This window comes from Chaetodon auriga, chromosome 20 (genome assembly GCF_051107435.1).
Source record: "Chaetodon auriga isolate fChaAug3 chromosome 20, fChaAug3.hap1, whole genome shotgun sequence".
Lineage (NCBI taxonomy): Eukaryota > Metazoa > Chordata > Actinopteri > Chaetodontiformes > Chaetodontidae > Chaetodon > Chaetodon auriga.
Window position 1 is genome coordinate 20,701,994 of NC_135093.1, and position 18,508 is coordinate 20,720,501.

The 18,508-nt window shown below is 39.7% G+C and overlaps 1 protein-coding gene across 2 annotated transcripts in view; it reads left to right on the plus strand.

Moving 5' to 3' along the window:
- Positions 1 to 18,508, plus strand: part of reep3b (receptor accessory protein 3b) — a 43,947-nt gene that overhangs the window by 20,816 nt on the left and 4,623 nt on the right. For both annotated transcript variants that reach the window (XM_076759344.1, XM_076759343.1), the window contains 4 exons: positions 4,696 to 4,772; positions 5,387 to 5,507; positions 5,597 to 5,710; positions 12,683 to 12,845. In XM_076759344.1, coding sequence (XP_076615459.1) covers positions 4,696 to 4,772; positions 5,387 to 5,507; positions 5,597 to 5,710; positions 12,683 to 12,845 — 475 coding nt within the window. The remainder of the gene's footprint in view (positions 1 to 4,695; positions 4,773 to 5,386; positions 5,508 to 5,596; positions 5,711 to 12,682; positions 12,846 to 18,508) is intronic.

Sequence of the window (18,508 nt, forward strand, 5' to 3'; positions counted from 1 at the left end):
GTGTCACTTTGTCCCAGTGTGTTGCATTATCAGCATGTTGGCTGTTCTGTGACTAGATACATTGTCTGCTTTGTTGACAGCAGATCAGCTGCACAGATGAGTGCAGCGCATCACATGCAGTTATTTCTTACTGTACATCATTCATTTCCCACCCAGATTGCTTTCATTTTTCAGTAATGAGTAATGAGAGGTGTGGCTTGCTTGCTCTCTAATTTTGAACAACAACCTATATTTTATGTTTGATAGAATCAGATATTTCTCTGTTGTCTAGTCTATGGATTTGGGCAGACTTGTCTGATGCACTGTGATGTATTTGTGTGGGACATAAGGACATTTTTTGCATTTCATTTTTCTTCTGGATTGGCTAAGATGAAGTTTCACCTTTAATGGGGACAGGAATGAGTAAGAGGGAACAGTTAGCCTGCCTGTAACAGAACTATTCTAATGAAACTCACAAAGGTGACTTGAGACGCACTAATGAAAAGTGGCGGACCAGCAAAGAAGAACTGAGCAATTGCTGATGACATTTCTGGAAGATTCTCACCTTCCTGTAAATTGTCAAATAAAAGCTTGTGGCCATGTAACAACAGAGTCTCAAATAATTGGCTGCCACTTGCAATAAACGCTGGTCGATAATAAGGCTGGTAAAGACAATTAGAAGGGTGGAATTACCTGTACTCCCATAGAACACATGGTAGTTCAGTATAATTTCCATTTCCACAGCGTTAATTCCATCAGTACAGTACGTATGCTGCTCTTTATTCCTCTTTGGAAACTGAAATACAGATTTCATTCCCCAAATCTTTGTTGGTTCAGTTTTGTTTTGTGTTTTGCATCAATGCTGTAAAGTTACAGTCATTTAGAAATAAAACTATCTATCTATCTATCTATCTATCTATCTATCTATCTATCTATCTATCTATATCTATATCTATATCTATCTATCTATCTATCTATCTATCTATCGATCTATTTATTTATTTATTTTTAGATGTTTCGAATTGCAAGTGCACCAGGAAAGGCAGGATTTTACCCTGGGAGGATTTTAATTTCAATATGACCTACTGATGGAATTAGTGGAAATGGACAGTATGCTGAACTCATCAGGTAGTCATGGAGGAAGTGTTGAGATTGCATTAACTAAGGAACAGTATTCATTTATACTGTAGTTATCTTTTTTGAGCTGCACATGTTAACATGTTTAGTAACTGAGGTGAATTCTGTCACCTGTCCATGCCGACAGACACGTATATATGCGGAAACTTGAATGTTCTGTAGTATAAACAGAACCCTAACTGTGTCTGTCATGCCTGTGTGTTCTGGGATACGTTGTTTCTTAAGCAGATGTTCACAGGCTCTCAAATATGCATATTTAATAGTTTTCTCAGTCTTCTGTTAAAGTCTGGACAAAACAAGCAATTCGATGATGTCAACTTGGGTTGGACAAATTGTGACTTTTCATCAACCAGATAATTCTCAGAGAAAGTAATCTTCTAATTAATCAATAATGGCAATAACTGCTGCCCTCTTTGCAGTGAAACTGACACTGGCAGCATCTCAATCATTTAGTTCACATCAGAATTATTTAAAAAAAAAAAAGCAAATATTAACACTGGTTACTCATTTCAAATATTTCTGAATTAGTTATCTGAATAAAAGTTGTCGGCTAGTTAGGTGTAGGACATTCTGTTATCAGTCTGCACCGCTGCCCGCCTCTGTCTTTGTTACCAGTGGGCCCAGTGGCTGTGAAGAGCTGATGTCAAGTGTTTTTTTCTCTTTTAATGGAAGGCAGTTATTCACAGATGGGGCCAGTAAATGTCTGCTATTGCCTGAGGAAGGCAAAATGGCTGCTGTATATTTCACTCAGGTCACATCTTAATGTCCTCCCTACTGATGAGATGAAGGAGGGAGGGAAAGAGAAAGAGGAAAGAGAGGAACAACGCATTTCTCGACAGAGAGAGAAAGACGAGGGTATGAAGTGGAAGATGAAAGGCGGAGGGATACCTCTTCTCCCTCCAGAAGCAGTGGAGGCAGAAGTAGATTGAAACATATAAATTAGATGTCCTCTCCATCTCACTGGCTCTGTGTTTCACTCTCTCTCTCCTTTACATTATCATTCCCACGAGCCTGTGTGTGTGTGTGTGTGTGTGTGACTGTGGAGGGAGTTCACGATAAGGTCACCAATTAACCAGTCCAGCAGTAATGGTGCAGGCAGGCAGTGCAGTGTGTGTGTGTGTGTGTGTGTGTGTGTGTGTGTGTGTGTGTGTGTGTGTGTGTGTGTGTGTGTGTGTGTGTGTTTGTAATTCTGAGTTTGTGCTTGTGAGACAGGTGAATATGAGTGTTCTCTGTCCCTCTCTCTTGTTCTCGCTCTTTCAAACACAGACTTTACTCCCTCACTCCTCCACCCACCCACACACACACTGACATTTCATTAGCTAGTGTCAGTGTGTGTTCAGTCATGCGGCAGCGGCCGGGTCTGGCTAATACCTCAGCTTGCCATGTGACTGTCTGCCTGCCTGCCACCGTCTACCGCTGGCTTTGATATGGAAATCCAGCCAGAAGAGCCTGGAAAGCCCTTAAAGAGAGACGGAGGGAGCAAGAGAGGACAGCAGAAAGTAGAAAAGCAAAGAGACAAAATCCTAAACCACTGTTTGCCCTTCACTGCTACTGGCCTGAGAGGAAAAGAGGTGCAAGATGAAAGGAGACAGAAAAGAGAAGAACACCATGGAAGCCTCACATTCTGTAACTCTGAGGCCTTACCAACTATTAAAGTGGCTTAAATCCAGTTATTACAGTCTTTAAGTATTGACCATAATGACCAGGCTCACTTGTTAGGTAAATTCATAACAGGGTTAATAGAACAATGGACAGCAGCTTCACTAAACACAGTCAGAGCTCAGATCTCTTTCTCTTCTTTTTTATGTCCTGCTTTTCTTTATTTTCTCAGCTTTCAGCAGCTCTGCTTAACCAGATATTGGTTTTAGTGATGATGAAGATTAGAACAGTAAGGTGGAGTGTAAGTTTCTGCAAATTTTCTTACCAAAGAACAGATGCCATGAAAGGCTGCAGGGTAAAATGAAATATTCATACATCCAAAAATTCTGTTCTCTTATGGTAGCAATTAGACTTTTTGTATCGATGAATGTGTCAATGAAAACGTCAAATAATGTTGGTTGCACGAGCTCTGCTAAATTCAAACAAACCCTAGTTTGAATGTAATTTCTCACTTACAACAAAGTTTACTAAAATTTGAAGAGTTGCACCAGCTGAAATAGTTCCAATGTAGGCGTAAATTCAAGCTTACATCGTACACCTGGTCCTTAGTAGGTGGAAAGTCCTTCGTAAAATAGTGGTTAGCATGGTGCACCTTTTTGAAAGAAGGGATAACTTGGAGGAGGATGAGGAGGAGCAAATTATTCTGGCTATTTTGTGACAGCAATACATACAGAGAGCGACTCCTGTAGAGTACACAAGCTAACATCAACATAACGTTACACCTTGTTAGAGGTCATCCAAGCCCTTTAGCTTCACTAAATTTGACAATAGACAAACGTTACAGTGTAGGCAAGCAAATATAAAGGCTCTAATTATCAACTGCTAATTTCTAACGGTGTGCCAGTGTAAGCTGTCATTATGTGTTTGTTATAACACTTTGCCTCGCGCTGCTTTTACTTGATTTTATACATTCTGTCCAATCTGTTTTGTGATTTGACGCTTTATCCTTATTTTTATTTTCATCCTTAATCTACTCCATTTTTACCTGGATTTTAATTCTTCACTGTGTTGTTTTATTCATTCTCTATTTTTATCTTCATCCTGATCATCACATGGGTTTTATTCTAAAGCACTCACTTGGTGCATGTGATTTGTTTTTTGTAAATCACTCTGAGCTGCAAAAGGTGCCATACAAATGAAGTTTATTATTATTATTATTATTGTTATTGTTATAACGTTCAAATTTAATCTGCCCAATAATAAGGCACCATTATATTATTATCTAACTGTTATATTACTGTGGTGATAGTTTCACTACGTGATGTCTCTGTTGTTATTGCTGTAGATTAAGGGATGTATGGTTATTCATTGTCATGTTGTTTAGTGATTAGCGTTAGCTATTGTGAGCTGTTAGATTGGACATCAGAGACAACTGTAATAAAGACTGCATTAGGAATGGTACTTTTCACTGATTGGCCACAGGAAGTGGAAAAGTCACCATCATTTTGGAAAGTTTGGACTTCATGCAGGAGTAGTTCAGATGAACCTCACATCTCTGAGGTGCACTCAAACAACGACACAGCTTTAATATCAATCTAACTCGATTCAACGCATCGTGTAGCGCAGACTTCATACCTTTACTTTAGACAGAACTGATGTATAGAAGGTGAAACAAGTATTTTCTATAACCTTTGTCGTCAAGTGGGACTGTTGAAATACTTCAGTACTGAATTACAGATGCGTTTTACAGTGTAAATATAGACTTGTCTGTGCTCTCTGGTAGACTGTGTGATGGTGACAGTGTTTCTAAATGACCTCAAATCGTGTTTCGTATTTCTGCATTGCAATTTCTTGTTGCTCATCTCAGTCAGCATATACACCAATACTGATATATCTGCAGTAAGCTAATATCAGCTGATTTACTGGTCTAGCTCTTTTGTTCAGTCTTCTTTGTGCCTCTGTGTGTGTGTGTCTGTGTAGGTGCGATGGATGATGTACTGGATTGTGTTTGCCCTCTACACTGTGGTGGAGACCATCACTGACCTGACACTGGCATGGTGAGTTACACACAAAAACTGTATGGTTGTATCTCAGGTAACACATACAGAATTCTATTACTAGTGGAAATACCATTACTGATATTGATGTATGATATTTCAGAAATAAAATGGCCTTGTAGTAATGAAGTTGACAGGTAGAAGAATGTGTGGGAACACAGATCGTCCTTTTCCTTAGCAGCATCGTAACCACCTGGAACCAGGGGCTTCTCTTAACCTACAGTTTAAGAACTGTGTGAGTCTTTGGTGTGAGCTGTTTTCTGCTGCTGCAGCTGGACTGATTTCATCATTTTTTGGGATGAGGGAAGAAGTGACACTGATATTGTTGTGTTTTTTTTCACATTTATGAAAGTTGTTATGTCCTTTTCATGATGTCATGTCACATCTGCTTTACCAATCACAATCGGCAGCACTGCTGGCAAACTACTTGGAACTTGGATTTTTTTTTTTACCACCTCCAGAGCTGTGCCAAAATTAAGTTCCAAGAACATCACAAAGTGGGAGAATGATGGCTATAACATCAGTTACATGTTCTGTTATATCTGTTGCAGTTGTGGAAAAAAAAGAGTTCATATCAGCCCTCTTTCTCTCTGTCTCTGTTCACACATGTCCAGGTTTCCTCTGTACTACGAGCTGAAGATAGCCATTGTGATCTGGCTGCTGTCCCCCTACACAAGAGGAGCAAGTCTTATTTACAGGAAATGTCTGCACCCTCTGCTGTCCTCCAGAGAGAGGGTAAGATCTGCCTGAGAATGTCATTGTCACGCTCGTTTTTACTTGATTAAACTGTCAACTAGAAAAATGATGCTGATGTCTCCCTGTAGGAAATAGATGAATATATTGTGCAGGCCAAAGAGAGGAGCTATGAGACCATGGTCAACTTTGGCAAGCAGGGCCTGAGCATCGCAGCCACTGCTGCTGTCACTGCAGCTGTCAAGGCAAGTGCCTCTGCATTATATGAAAACTGCATATTTAATGTTTGTTTAAAGGTTCTTCTTTGTATGTATTCTTTTGGTTATTAATGCACTGGAATTATCATTTTACCCATCAATCTTTATTTTTGAAGGAAAAAAAAATAACTCAATTTTTTGAGAGCTTGTGGGTCCCTGATGATAAAATATACTTCATACTATTTGTATAATATATATGCATTAATATATATGCAATATATGCACCAGAAAAAGCTAACAAACACCTCATGTTTAAATGTTTCTCACATTACATAAACATATAAACCAACATACGAATGTGTTACTCTGCTGACTGCCCCCTGACCTCCTAACTGTCTCTCAAACCTGATTGGGGGATCCAGCCTTCCTACCTGTCCTCAAGCTCTCTGTCCTCACTGTCAGGGGGAATGAGCCTAACTGCTCATCATGTTCCTTCTGCCCATGAAATGTCCTTGTGTCCGTTTCCTGTCAGTATCAGTCAATAGAAATTCAAACATGTCCACACCTCAGCATGATCTGAACTAAAGTGGTCTAACTGCACAATGTTGCCCCGAGGTATCGAACAATAAAATGTAGTTATAGTATATGAATAAAAGCAGAATAAGTCTTTAAACTATCAAACATACATCTTTACATACTGATACACATGCGTGTATATTTCTAGAAACTTACTTCAATCTAAACATGTTGAGAAGTGATACTTCTCTCACCAGCTAGTGGCACTGTGTCCCCTGCGCTTTGCTTCCTGACAGGATTACTCCACCTCAGACAAATTGCCACAGACACCTCAGCTGGGCGCAGACATGTCAGGTGATATTAGATTGTTTTAATTTTTTTAATAAAAAAAATAATCCAGGTGAGATGTAAGGTCCAAAAATATATTTTGTTGCGTTAGGACATGCCATAGAGGGTCAGTTAAGGTGCCTTTCTTTTCTTTTTTTTTTAAACCAAAAATTCACAATGGTATGAATGAGGCACATTGTACTTTATATCTCTCTTGTGTTTCATTAGATTAAGACAATGTTTCTCATAAATGATTGCTTCTTATTCCCTCCCTCTAATGTATTTGGTTTCACTGCAGAGGATTAGCATTTTAAAATAATTTTCTCTTTTCTATCCACCTTTTATAAGAAAGTGTGAAAACCTAGCTACAACATGTTGACATACAACACTGCCCTCTACCTGTTTTATACAGTAAAGCAGTCCAGCAGATTGTTTTGCCAAATTCAACCTTTTTGCTCAGGATGCAGTCACTCGGCTCACTTGGCCTGCTAAATCATACTTTAGAGAACAGACAGATGAATAAATGCGGGAGAGGTGCACAGAATCACAGCCAGCCCTAAGCTAAATCTTTACTTGGAGATGAGAGCATGTCAGACACACTGTGCTCATGCAAACGTATCCGTGTGAGTGTATCTTTAAAGTACCTTGTTGTCCCTCAGCTACCTCTCACTGCAGAGTCAGTATAAATGAAGTGTGTGTGAACTAGTTTCATCAGCATTGCGTGAATACCTGAGTGGCTCAGATAATCCCTGCTGGTCTCCTGTGTGAGGCTTCACTCCACTGAGGTAATCCCAAGCACTGGGAATCTACAAGTTATTAGATCCACATTCACAGCAGAAGCCATCTAGCATGGATATGATTGAGCTTGATACGTGATACTGAATCCTTCAGTCACTGTGATTCTTATATGGCAAGCAACAAATCTGAATGAAAACAATCAAGATGAAACAATCAAATCTCTTTTTGTCAATAAAAGCAAATGAAGCTCCAACTTTGTTGGAGTTGGATCATGTGGGTTGGCTCCAGACACTGAGCAGAAAAAGAGAAGAAGCCAAATGTGTTGGACCTGACCTTAAAAATATCTATTCTGAAGTATCAGTTCAGTTCATGTTATGTTGGCTGAGTCATCTTTTACCTTTCTGTACTTCATGTCTCAGTTCTTCTGCAATGCTTACTTGTGATGAAGAAATATCAGAGTGAAATGAATTAAAAATAGTCAGTGAATAAGTAAAAATAAAAGGAAAATGTTTGATTTTGAATATTTTAGAGGATAAATGTTAGTGTATAGGTACAACCAGACCATAACATAGGTATCAGTGTGAATGGAAACTCACTCTTTGAGTAGTAAGGAGCCATGAGCCACAAGACTTAAATTCCATTTATTCTCTTTTATTACTGATGTCCTGTGGCTCACTATCAAGCTGTTCCAGCTCGCTCCTTTAATAACTGGGCCATTGTCGCTCTTCAATTCAATTAGCTTGTGTTAGACTTAAAATGTCGCCGGTGTTCTGTGGCTCCTTTTAAGAAAAAAAAGAACATTGAGTCTGTTCACATAAAAACTCAAAAAAGAATGACTTGAGGTGTGTATATTAGAACAAAGGAGATGTGGATCCGAAGGAGCAGTGAAGAAGTGAACTCAGAAATTGTTGGCTGTACCTCTAACCTCACGGTCGTGTATGTGCTCTTGCAGTGACAGCAGTGTGGAACTTGTAAAAACCCTCCTGTCTCTGCTTACATTAAACATGCCATTAATCACTGCTTCAAAGCTATGCCTCTCTCACTCTCCAGCATTCCAGTCTCTCTCTGTACCACACTTTGTGTGTGTCTTTATCTTCCTGAAACCTTTCCCCTCTCTTCTTGCTCCCTTTATTTCCTATATTCCCCCCTTCTTCCTTATCCTTCCATGTTTAATCATCACCATTTTAGGTCACCATACCATTTCAAATCCCTTTAAAGCTTTTTGTTTTTAGTTGGAATTTGATGAACCTTGGCTCGTACAGTAAAACCATCTGTCTGAACCTGTCTGACAGACTCAAGCGAACGGATCTAAGACTTTAACCAGAGCCTTTCAGCAGAGACTGGAGCTGTGGTTTGGTTTACAGATGCATTTCACCATTTCCATCATGGGTACCCAGCCTTTTTAGCATGTGGTTTTATTGGGTAAGAAACTCCTGAAACCCACACATTTCAAGCTACTATATGCGCCTCCTCGATTATGCAAGCAGCATACATGCTGCATATTGATGTGCATGTAGCCTGAGGCCGATTTAAATTACATCTGTAAAGCCTCTACAGGTGTGAAGAAGCAGACTGTTTTTCTGAACATTTCCTTTCCTTCCTTTTTGTCCTGCTGTCTTCAATTGTTGCTGTTGTTGCTATGCTGAGACTTACCTGTGGCCATTTCCATGCAATCCAGGCAGTCCTTGGTATCCATTCCATTGGTTTTCATATATATCCATAGCATGGTATACAAACAGATACTATTTTGAATTCAAGATAACATGCAAAAATTGAGAGCTGGCTTCCTTTCCAAACAGAATAAACCATGTGGGAAGGGTTCACCGCTGTTAAACATGAAGTCATAGTATGCTTTAACAAATGGTCAGCAGCGGTAATATACAGTACAAGCATATTGTAGGTCATGGGCTAAAATATGTCTGTCTTTTAAGAGGCATGGCTAAGTAAACACTGATGCTACGTCACCTTTGGTTTCCACTGTATGTCTGACTCAGACTCTTACACCATCTTTGGTACATTGCTATACGAACAAAACAGACCAGTCAGCAGTTGTTTTTCTAAATCTGAATTATGGTTGTCTGTTCTCTAGTATTGTGTGTTTGCTACTTCTGTCCATGGGACTTGCAAGCCCTGGACATTGTACACCAAGCCTTTGGACACAGTATATCCTTCAGACTACAGGAAAAAAATACTGTACAATCACAATTTTTTTTTTTTTTTTAAATTCCCCAATCTTTGTAAGGTAATTAGAATACTTTTTTTTAGGACATTTTTTAAACACTTGAATACTGTGCTAAAATACAGTTAAAATAATTCAGACAGTGTTTTAATGTGTTAAGAGACTTCTCTAAAATATGCCAACAACATTTCAAGCCAAAATTTGCTCAATATTACGCACTTGCTTTTCCTATTACATTACAGTATTACATTTCACAAAAGTAATACAACAGATTTCAAATTACAAATGTTATGTCAGTATAATGTGACTACAGGTAAATAATGTCAGTTAGGTTAGCATACTCGAACATGGGAAATATCTGAACCAAATATTAAAAAATCTGAACTAAATGAATTCTACGAACTCTGAAACACAGATTCTCCATGTGAGCAGACAAAAACAAGACATATACCTGCATTTACAAAAGATATATCTTTGGGGCTGAGAAACTGTAATTGTTTGAACCTATGCTAGCTTGGGATGCTACAGGGACTTCCTGTTTGCTTAGCTCTTGACTGGACAGTGTTAAAGATGTTTCCTAGCACGTGATTAGAACATATTCCTAAAATACTGGTCCTTGTTTTGAGTTGATTGGAGGCTATTAAAAGGCATGCCTCTGCTCCCACTATGCAAGATTTTTGGCCTAATGCATAATATGGTTTATATTATACTTTATATTGAGAGCCAGTGGGAAAACTTAATCACTTCTGCTGGACTTGTGCTCCAAGTATCTAACCACCATGTAGATCCATTTAAGAAAAACCACATTGGGTGGTTTCTATTGTTTTTGGTCATGATGGTGATGTGTGGATCTGCCCCTACTAGCTAACCCTCTTATGACTTTGTCTCTCCCTCTCTCTCTGTACTGACATCCTTCTTTCTTCAGGGTTTCTGTGCTTCTGCAGGCTACTCTGGGAGGTAAAAAGCAGTCAGTGTAAGCAGCATGGACAGAAAGTTCCCTTTCCATTTCACATACCAGTATTATTGTCCCATGTCACTGCGTTCCTCATCCTTTGAGTCTGATTTGATTTCTGTTCTTTTACCAGACCTGGTAGCTCAAAATACATCTTGGATGTTAATTTCCTTCTTGTTCTGAGTGTTGTAATAAAGAATCAAGAGTATTAGCAAATACATTTAACTCAATGTTTACAACCTCATTTTTCCTCATTTATATTCCTTCATGTTTGGAGGTCTTTTTTAAAAATGTGTTAAAACCCTTCATTTCATTATAACACTAGACATATTCTGCTCTGTGTGTCATCAAAAATCTCTTCATTTAGCTTTTTCTCTCCCTTTATCCTGTTGTCATTGTTCATTTTGTGGTGCCTTGTCAATATTCACTGTTCATATAAGTATATATTTCAGTGTGTCCTATTTCAGTATTAGGCGTTTCTATTTCTATATTTTGAACAATGTACAATTTGAGACACCCTCTAGTCAGGCTTTTCAGGGACAACATGACCACTGATGTCATTTTGAATCGGCTCATCTGATGCAGATGATTGATTGGTTCTTATTTTTAAACACTGGAGATCCTGTGAAAGCCAACACTTTGACTCAAGTTTGAGTAACACCCATGTTACTCAAGAAGTTGGTCTCACTACTCCAGGCATGCCCCTCGATCAACCCAGCATGTCTCTGAATAATAACAGGACAGCTTCTGAGTATTAGAAAGCTGACATTTTTATGTCTGACACATCCGATAAACTGCCAGCTACAACATGAATTCACAGTTGCCCCTGTCACTACCAGTCCAGCTGCCTTACCTCATAATTCTGGCCCTTAATTGTCACATTTTTGTGTCAGGCTATAGTCAGTTGTTTTTGCAGTTGTTAAGCTGGACAAAATGCTAGGTGGCAAAAATCTCGCCCTTGTTTAGGATAAACCCCTCTACATTCTTCTTCAGGGCTGGTAGCTGTAGCTGGCTAACAGAGCCTGGAGAGGTTCATTAATTTTCCTTATCAGTCATATGATGGGTCAAGTTAAATGGACAGATAATGTTCTGAGCATCATTTCCCAATGGTGCAACATTCAGATTGTTAGTTCTGGAAAGTGTAGCTCTGGCCAAAGCCTCCTCAGCTTCAGCTAAAGTAAACAAACAAACATGTCAAACCAGTTCTAATGTGGAATTCAGCCTCTATGAAGAAAAAGCAATTGAGAATGAAGTCATAATTTTACGAGGAACAAAAATTATTTTTATCATTTTTCTCATTTTTATAAGTAATAGTAACAGTTGTAATATCAGGAGATTTACTTTAATACTCCATTGGACAGGTGAGAGCAGTCTGTCAGTCTTTGTGTCAGATGAGGGATGTTGATGGCTTGAGTGAGACAACATACATCTGTTTGTAGCACTTCAACAGCAGTTAGTAGTTAGCTGTCTGAGAGTAGCCCATAAATTAGAAGATGACCTCGCTCATTTACAACAGAACAGACTCACTGACAATCATCTACTTGTCTCTAACAATACCACACAAATCCAAGGCTGTACAAAATGATTTTGTTTCTTTCTTCACACTTGAAGCTTCTATTGAGGTTTTCTAATCAAGGTTTTTTGTGCCATTAAAAAAGAAAATCCTCCGACAAATTCCTCAGTTTTGAGTAAAATGATTCATTGGATTAAATGAGTCTTGTTTTATTTAATCAACTTTCTTAAATGAATATAACGAATCAACTTTCTTAAATGAATATAATGAATATACCTGTATGTATGTATTTAGAGCTCTGACAGAGCCATCTCTCTCTCCGTAGTCTTGGTCAATGTCCCGCCCACAGTGCTTGCAGAAGTAATAGCCTATCAACACTGAAGGCTACTGTGCCACAGAAAATGTGCGCAGACTGGAGCTGCTCCAGAGAGCGAGCAGAGCTGTGCTTCGAAGCTAAGGCAGCGGATCTATCAAACGTTGATTTCCAATTTGATCAGTAACGTTATGAATGAGATTTTGAAGCTTCCCCCACAAATTGAGATATTTTTCTCACAACAGAAATCTTCACTTACTCAAAACAGCCCAAAGCCTCCGCATATTCATTTGGAAACACCAGACGTTAACTGTGTGTCATAGTTTTAGGGGAATCGTTTGAAGTTGTGTTCAAATAGTCTGTTGACACTCACTCACGTCATCAGTGCGTTGTATTTTGTCCTGCTGGCCCCTGGAAGGTCTGAAAATCCTGTTTGCTGGTGATGTAACATCAACTGATGTGTGTATGTGTGTGTGTGACAGGGTCAAGGTGCCATCACAGAGAAGCTGCGTAGCCTGAGTATGCACGACCTCACACAGATAAGCCAGCAGGATGACAGAGGAGGGAACCAGCTCTACCAGTACAGCTCCCACTCAGCCAACCCCGCCATCAGGAGATCTCAGAGCACTGACGCTGCAGACGAAGGTGGTACACACACTCACACTCACACTCACACACACACACACACACACACACACACACAGCTGAGTTTCCAAATTTCAATTACATTGACTAACATAAATTTCCTGGCAACTAACCCATGTCTAACCCTAACCTTCAACCTAACCTCAGAAGAATTTGGGGGAAGTGTGTCTAAAATGATGGACTGAATTTAAACTCATTAAGGTGAAGTGTGAGGGTTTATGCTCTTAAATTTCTATCAATAACTGCTGACAACTAGCTCCAGCTGGGGCAGCAGTTCTGACTGGCTGGTGCTTCAGAATAAGACCGTCCGTATTACTTGAGGTCTTAACACGTCCATAGTTACAGTTAAAACAGGAACTGACAGAAGCAAATGCAGTCTTACTTTTCATGGTTCAGATTCACAGAAATGTAACCAAATAGAGGCCAAAAGAAAACAAAAAGTCTGTTCTAGCCCATACCTGGCTCACTGAATCCATGGCAAAACTATACTTATTTTCATCACCTCAGGCATGATGGGAACTGTAGTGACAAAACTCAGAACTTCATCCTAAACAGAAATAAGAAACACATTCTAAATGCCCTGAACACTCACACTCTATGCAGTCACATCTGCTATTTGTTGGAAAAAATACACTAAATATTAGTATACTGAGCATATTAACTGTACTAAAAAGTGTACTTAAAGTATACTGAATTGAACAACTAGTTTTGTACTTGTACACTTAAATAGAATTTAAGTTGGACAAAAGTCCAATTTAAGTTGCATTAAGTATACTGGACTCTGCTAAAATGGGACTATTTTAAGTACACATATACTGCAGCTGAATCGTGGGAGCCGATGAAGGATGCTTCAGCCTGTGTTTGAGTTTCCTCTCAGAACTGATATTGATACACGTCTGGGAGGTTGTACATCTTCACTGTAAACACACATGTTACTGAAGATGATGATGATCATCATCTTCTTTCTGAATATTCGCTTGTAGGAAATCTGCAAAGTCTGCAATTTTAGAAATGGATAGGCTGTCAAAGTTGTTACCTTTTACCATTAATAAACCATTAACCCAACAAGACATTAACAAATATGACTGAGAAGACTGGCAGAGGGGCTGTCCATATCACTGCAACACCATGGCTGTGTCAAAGAGCCTCACCAGCTCATTATTTTGGTTTTATGATTTTTTTCCTTTCTTCCTTCCTTCCTTCCTTGATGAGAACTGTAGACTGGCTGGCATGTCAATGAAAGCTGTGTGTGTGTGTGTGTGTGTGTGTCTGTGTCTGTGTGTGTGTGTGTGTGTGTGTGTGTGTGTGTGTGTGTGTGTGTGTGTGTGTCTCTCTCTCTCTCTCTCTCTCTCTCTCTCTCTCTCTCTCTCTGTGTGTGTGTGTGTGTGTGTGTGTGTGTGTGTGTGTGTGTGTGTGTGTGTGAGAGAGAGAGAGAGAGAGAGAGAGAGAGAGAGAGAGAGAGAGAGAGAGAGAGAGAGAGAGAAATGACTTCCCAGCAGACAGGGGGGATGAGATGAGGTTGAGTGTGATGCTGGTGGAATGTCAAACACACACACACACACACACACACACACACACACACACTCTCTCTCTCTCTCTCTCTCTCTCTCTCACACACACACACACACACACACACACACACGGCCAGGCAGTGAGGCATGAGGAGGGAGAGAATAGGGGGTGGGAGTGGAGGAGACGGAGGAAAGGACAGAGATGAATTTATAGGAGGAGAGTGTAGATGTAAGGGACAGAGGGAGAAGGAGTGAGGTGGATGAATGGATGGATGGATGGAGGAAAGGTAGACAACATTAGCATACTGAGAGTGGAATGACTATTATGTATTCAGCTCAGCCAGTCAGCAGAGAGGCAGAGAGATGAAGGGAAAAGGAGAGGCAGGCAAAGGAAGAGAGATGTTTTCATCCTCTAACTGCTCTCTTTCATGTAGCTCTCATGGCTGTGGAGGGTTTTCACATGACATCACAATGCTTTGGTGGCAATATTGGAGGTCCTCTGCTCTTAGGAATCAATGATTTTTAACAGATGATTGTTTTGTTAAACCTAAAATTCAAAGGATATCTTGGGTGATATTCCATGGTTTGACATTAGCCATTGCTCGTGGCCACAAAAGGTATGCTGTAGCCACCAAATATCCCCTGTAGGTGGCCCCCTGGGGCCTCAAAGCTCTGTCAGGTCTCTCTTGAGAATGAGGCTGTGGGTCACAGTGAGATGACCTGTCTGCATAAAGATTTAATTAAAAAATGTCCCAGTAACAGTTCCACAAACATCCTGATTGATTTGTGAATGTCGGCGCTGGCGAGCTACTGGAGTTTGGCTTTACTAAACCTATTCAAACCACTAATACAGAAGAACCAGAAACACAAAATGTAGACAGAAAAAAAAAAAAAACAAAAGAAATGCATTTTGACAATGAAGGCTCCATTTGCAAATATGTACGATAGATTTTTTTACTTGCAAAGTTTTTATTCCAGACATGGCTGACTCAGGTGCAGTGCTGGGAGGGAGGGACACAGAGCGTGTATGTATGCCGAAACCCAGTACTGAATGGGCCCCGGGGCTAAATTATTAAAGACCATAGCATTGATAAGCTCTGTTACTGTTTCTTTTATTGTTGTTTTGGTGTAATTTATTATCACACTGGGGCATCTCGTCTGCTCTCTGTCGAGGCTGACCTCTTCCAACTAAGCTTCTTACTGTAAGTGCAATAAAACTTTTGTGAGTAAAAAGCAAGTGCTTTATCAGTACACCTGTTCATCAAGCATAAACATGTAGAAAATGTTTTAATCTGCTCTTCCCAGTTCCTCATCCACCACTGCTACGTTTTACACAAGCACAGCATGCTGGCTTGGCTAATGGTGAATTGTTAGAAATAAGCTCAAACAATTAACAAAGGTGTCTACTAACAATCAAAGCCTGATTGTTGATGTTATTCCTCTCTTCCACAGAGCTCCACTGTTGTCCGAAAACTATTAAAAATACATCAGTGAGCCACACTGTTGCACTGGTTGACATGTTGCTTTATTACCATGAAGACACACACACAGACACACACACACACACACACACACACACACACACACACACACACACAAACACACACTGTAGTTTATTCCGACTCAATTACAGACACACACACACACACACACACACGCACGCACGCACACAATCATGTTTACAGCAACACTCACAGGAGCACTAAATGTGGATGAATCCACCTCTGAAAGCAGCCAACAAATGCACTCTTTCCCCCTGTTTGAGTGCCATATAGTAAGGCTACAGTGACTGGCTTTCTTGGGACTCACTGAGGTACATTTTAAAGGAAACAAAGTATTTATGAAGTTTTTTTTTTTTTTTTTTCAAGACTTCTGTGTCTTCAGTAGGAGCCAGTGGGCTTGGAGCTGAGAGCCAGACAGGGTGGAGAGTATTTAGAGACAGATGAACACATTGTCAGCTTTGATCCTTTCGTGGGATTTGTTGTCTTCTAGGGCAAATGTACAATACCAGCATTGAAAAGACTCCCACAGATAAGTCTGCTGTCCTCGGTATCACATTGCATCAACTTTTTGTGTTATGCATTAATATGTTTTTGAATCAATCACTTCTTTAGCAAGTGCTTTTGGGACTTTTTGCATGTTTACACCTCCAGTTACAGTACAGTTACTCTTCCACTTTTATTGAGCAACAGAGGTGTCAGAATCTGCTATGGAGGTCACTGCTTCACAGCACAGACCGGTGTCAGACTGGACCTGGTCAGACCTCTAGTTGCCAATAGTGATTGGCCAACGTGGCTTTAGGGGTAGGGTCATATGGCCTGCTGTTGGCTTGGCATGCTCTTGACAGAGAACGAAGGAGGAAGAACCTTGTTTTAAACTACTTGTGTATGTTTGGACTTGGCATCAGTCAAAGAAAACTTGAACTAGTTTCGTCTACATTTTGTCAAAGAAAGCTGTTGACATTTTAGTTTTTTAGTAAAAAGATCATATGAAACCGTTCGCTCAATCTGGTTGAGCCAAAAGCTTACATTTTTTGTCATTTTAGGCCAATTTATTTCACATAAGAATTTATCTTATCATTACCTGATGAAAAAGGATGAAGAATGCAGCTTTGCAGAAAACTCTCCCACCAGATGGGAGGAGGCTTACTCGTTCTTAATGAAGAGCAATGTTGTTCAAAGTCGAGCTTTTTGTAAAATATGTCTCATGGATTTTAGTGTAACAGAGAAAAGCGACAAATGTGCATAAGCATGCCCAAGAGCTGTAACTGTATTCAATAACTGCATTCGATTGTATTTTTTAATTAATCAATTAAAAGATACAAACATATCCTTTTTAAACAACCTTTGTGACCATTTGGTTATAGATTACCAAGTTAACAAGGTACACTTGAATGCACCATGAAGTCCCTGTTGGTGTCCATGTGCTTTATTATACAAAGTGTAGTAAAGTGGAAATGCGTGACTGCAGTTAATGGTCTATTGTGTGAATGAGCAAGCACACGTACAGCAGGAGGGGTGACAAGTTCATTAATAGGAAACACTCTAAATATATTCTGTGTCACCCAACTGGTCAATTAATTGACTCATGTCAGTACAAAACGTTCTACAACTTCTTACATAAGTTATATATTACTTTAAAAGTGAATTGTGTCACACAGAGACCTTTTCTTTTTGATTATTATTACCATTATTTTTCTTATCAAACTTTTAGGTTAAAGGTTAAGACGGAGTAAAGTGAATGTACGGGACCAGGAAACACTCAAATGTGCTTTTTTTTCTGGAGAAACATGGAAGAATTCCAGAACTCCTTGTTGGACAAGCTGCTCCTGGTCTTTTCTTTTGCCTGAGCTAGACTAAGCATTGTTTAATAAAACCCTCAGCTCTAACCATGACAGGAAATTGGAGAGTTTTACCACAGAATAGACTGGTATTAGCTGGAATGACTGGAATGACTTGGATTTATTCTCCACAGCCCAGGCAGAGAATTTAGCTCTGCAAAGGAAAGAAATTCCACCCAAGAACACGACTGTATCATGTTATTCCTGTGCATGATACTGGGAGCCAAGCAGGCTGAGGACAATGAACCAGATCATTTCTAGACAAGGGCAGTTTCAACTGGGCTGAACGCTGTTTAAGTGTCAGGACTAAATTCTTTTATTATTAGCAACCTCAAAACAACAGTTTTTTTTCTCTTTGTGACAAAGGCTGATCACCATCCAACCAACACGTCCAAAATTCAGATGGTATTTTTGATGGTTGGAATGTGAAATCTCCTGTGAAGCTGGCCCCTTTCTCATCCCACCCTGTTTCCTCGGGGAGGGGAAAGGTTGCTTCTAACTCTGGAGAGTGGGAGGTTTTCTCTTATAGACTCCAGATGTGACAACAGCAGCAGCAGCAGCAGCTAGCAGGAGCTAGAAGCAGAACCAATAGAAAAGAAGACAGATAATGAGCCTGATCAATAAGCTGTAAATTAAGTGATCCTCACTCTCGTGATGGAACAGGAAAAACATGGAGCTCTTATTTGATGAATCTGTATTCAAATGTAATTAGTAGCTGCTCTCAAAAGCCTGTGGAAAGGGCTTTATAGTCAAAGGTTTCCTCCTGAAAAACGCTGTGAAGTTTTGGTTTCATTGCTGCGTTTCCGTTATTC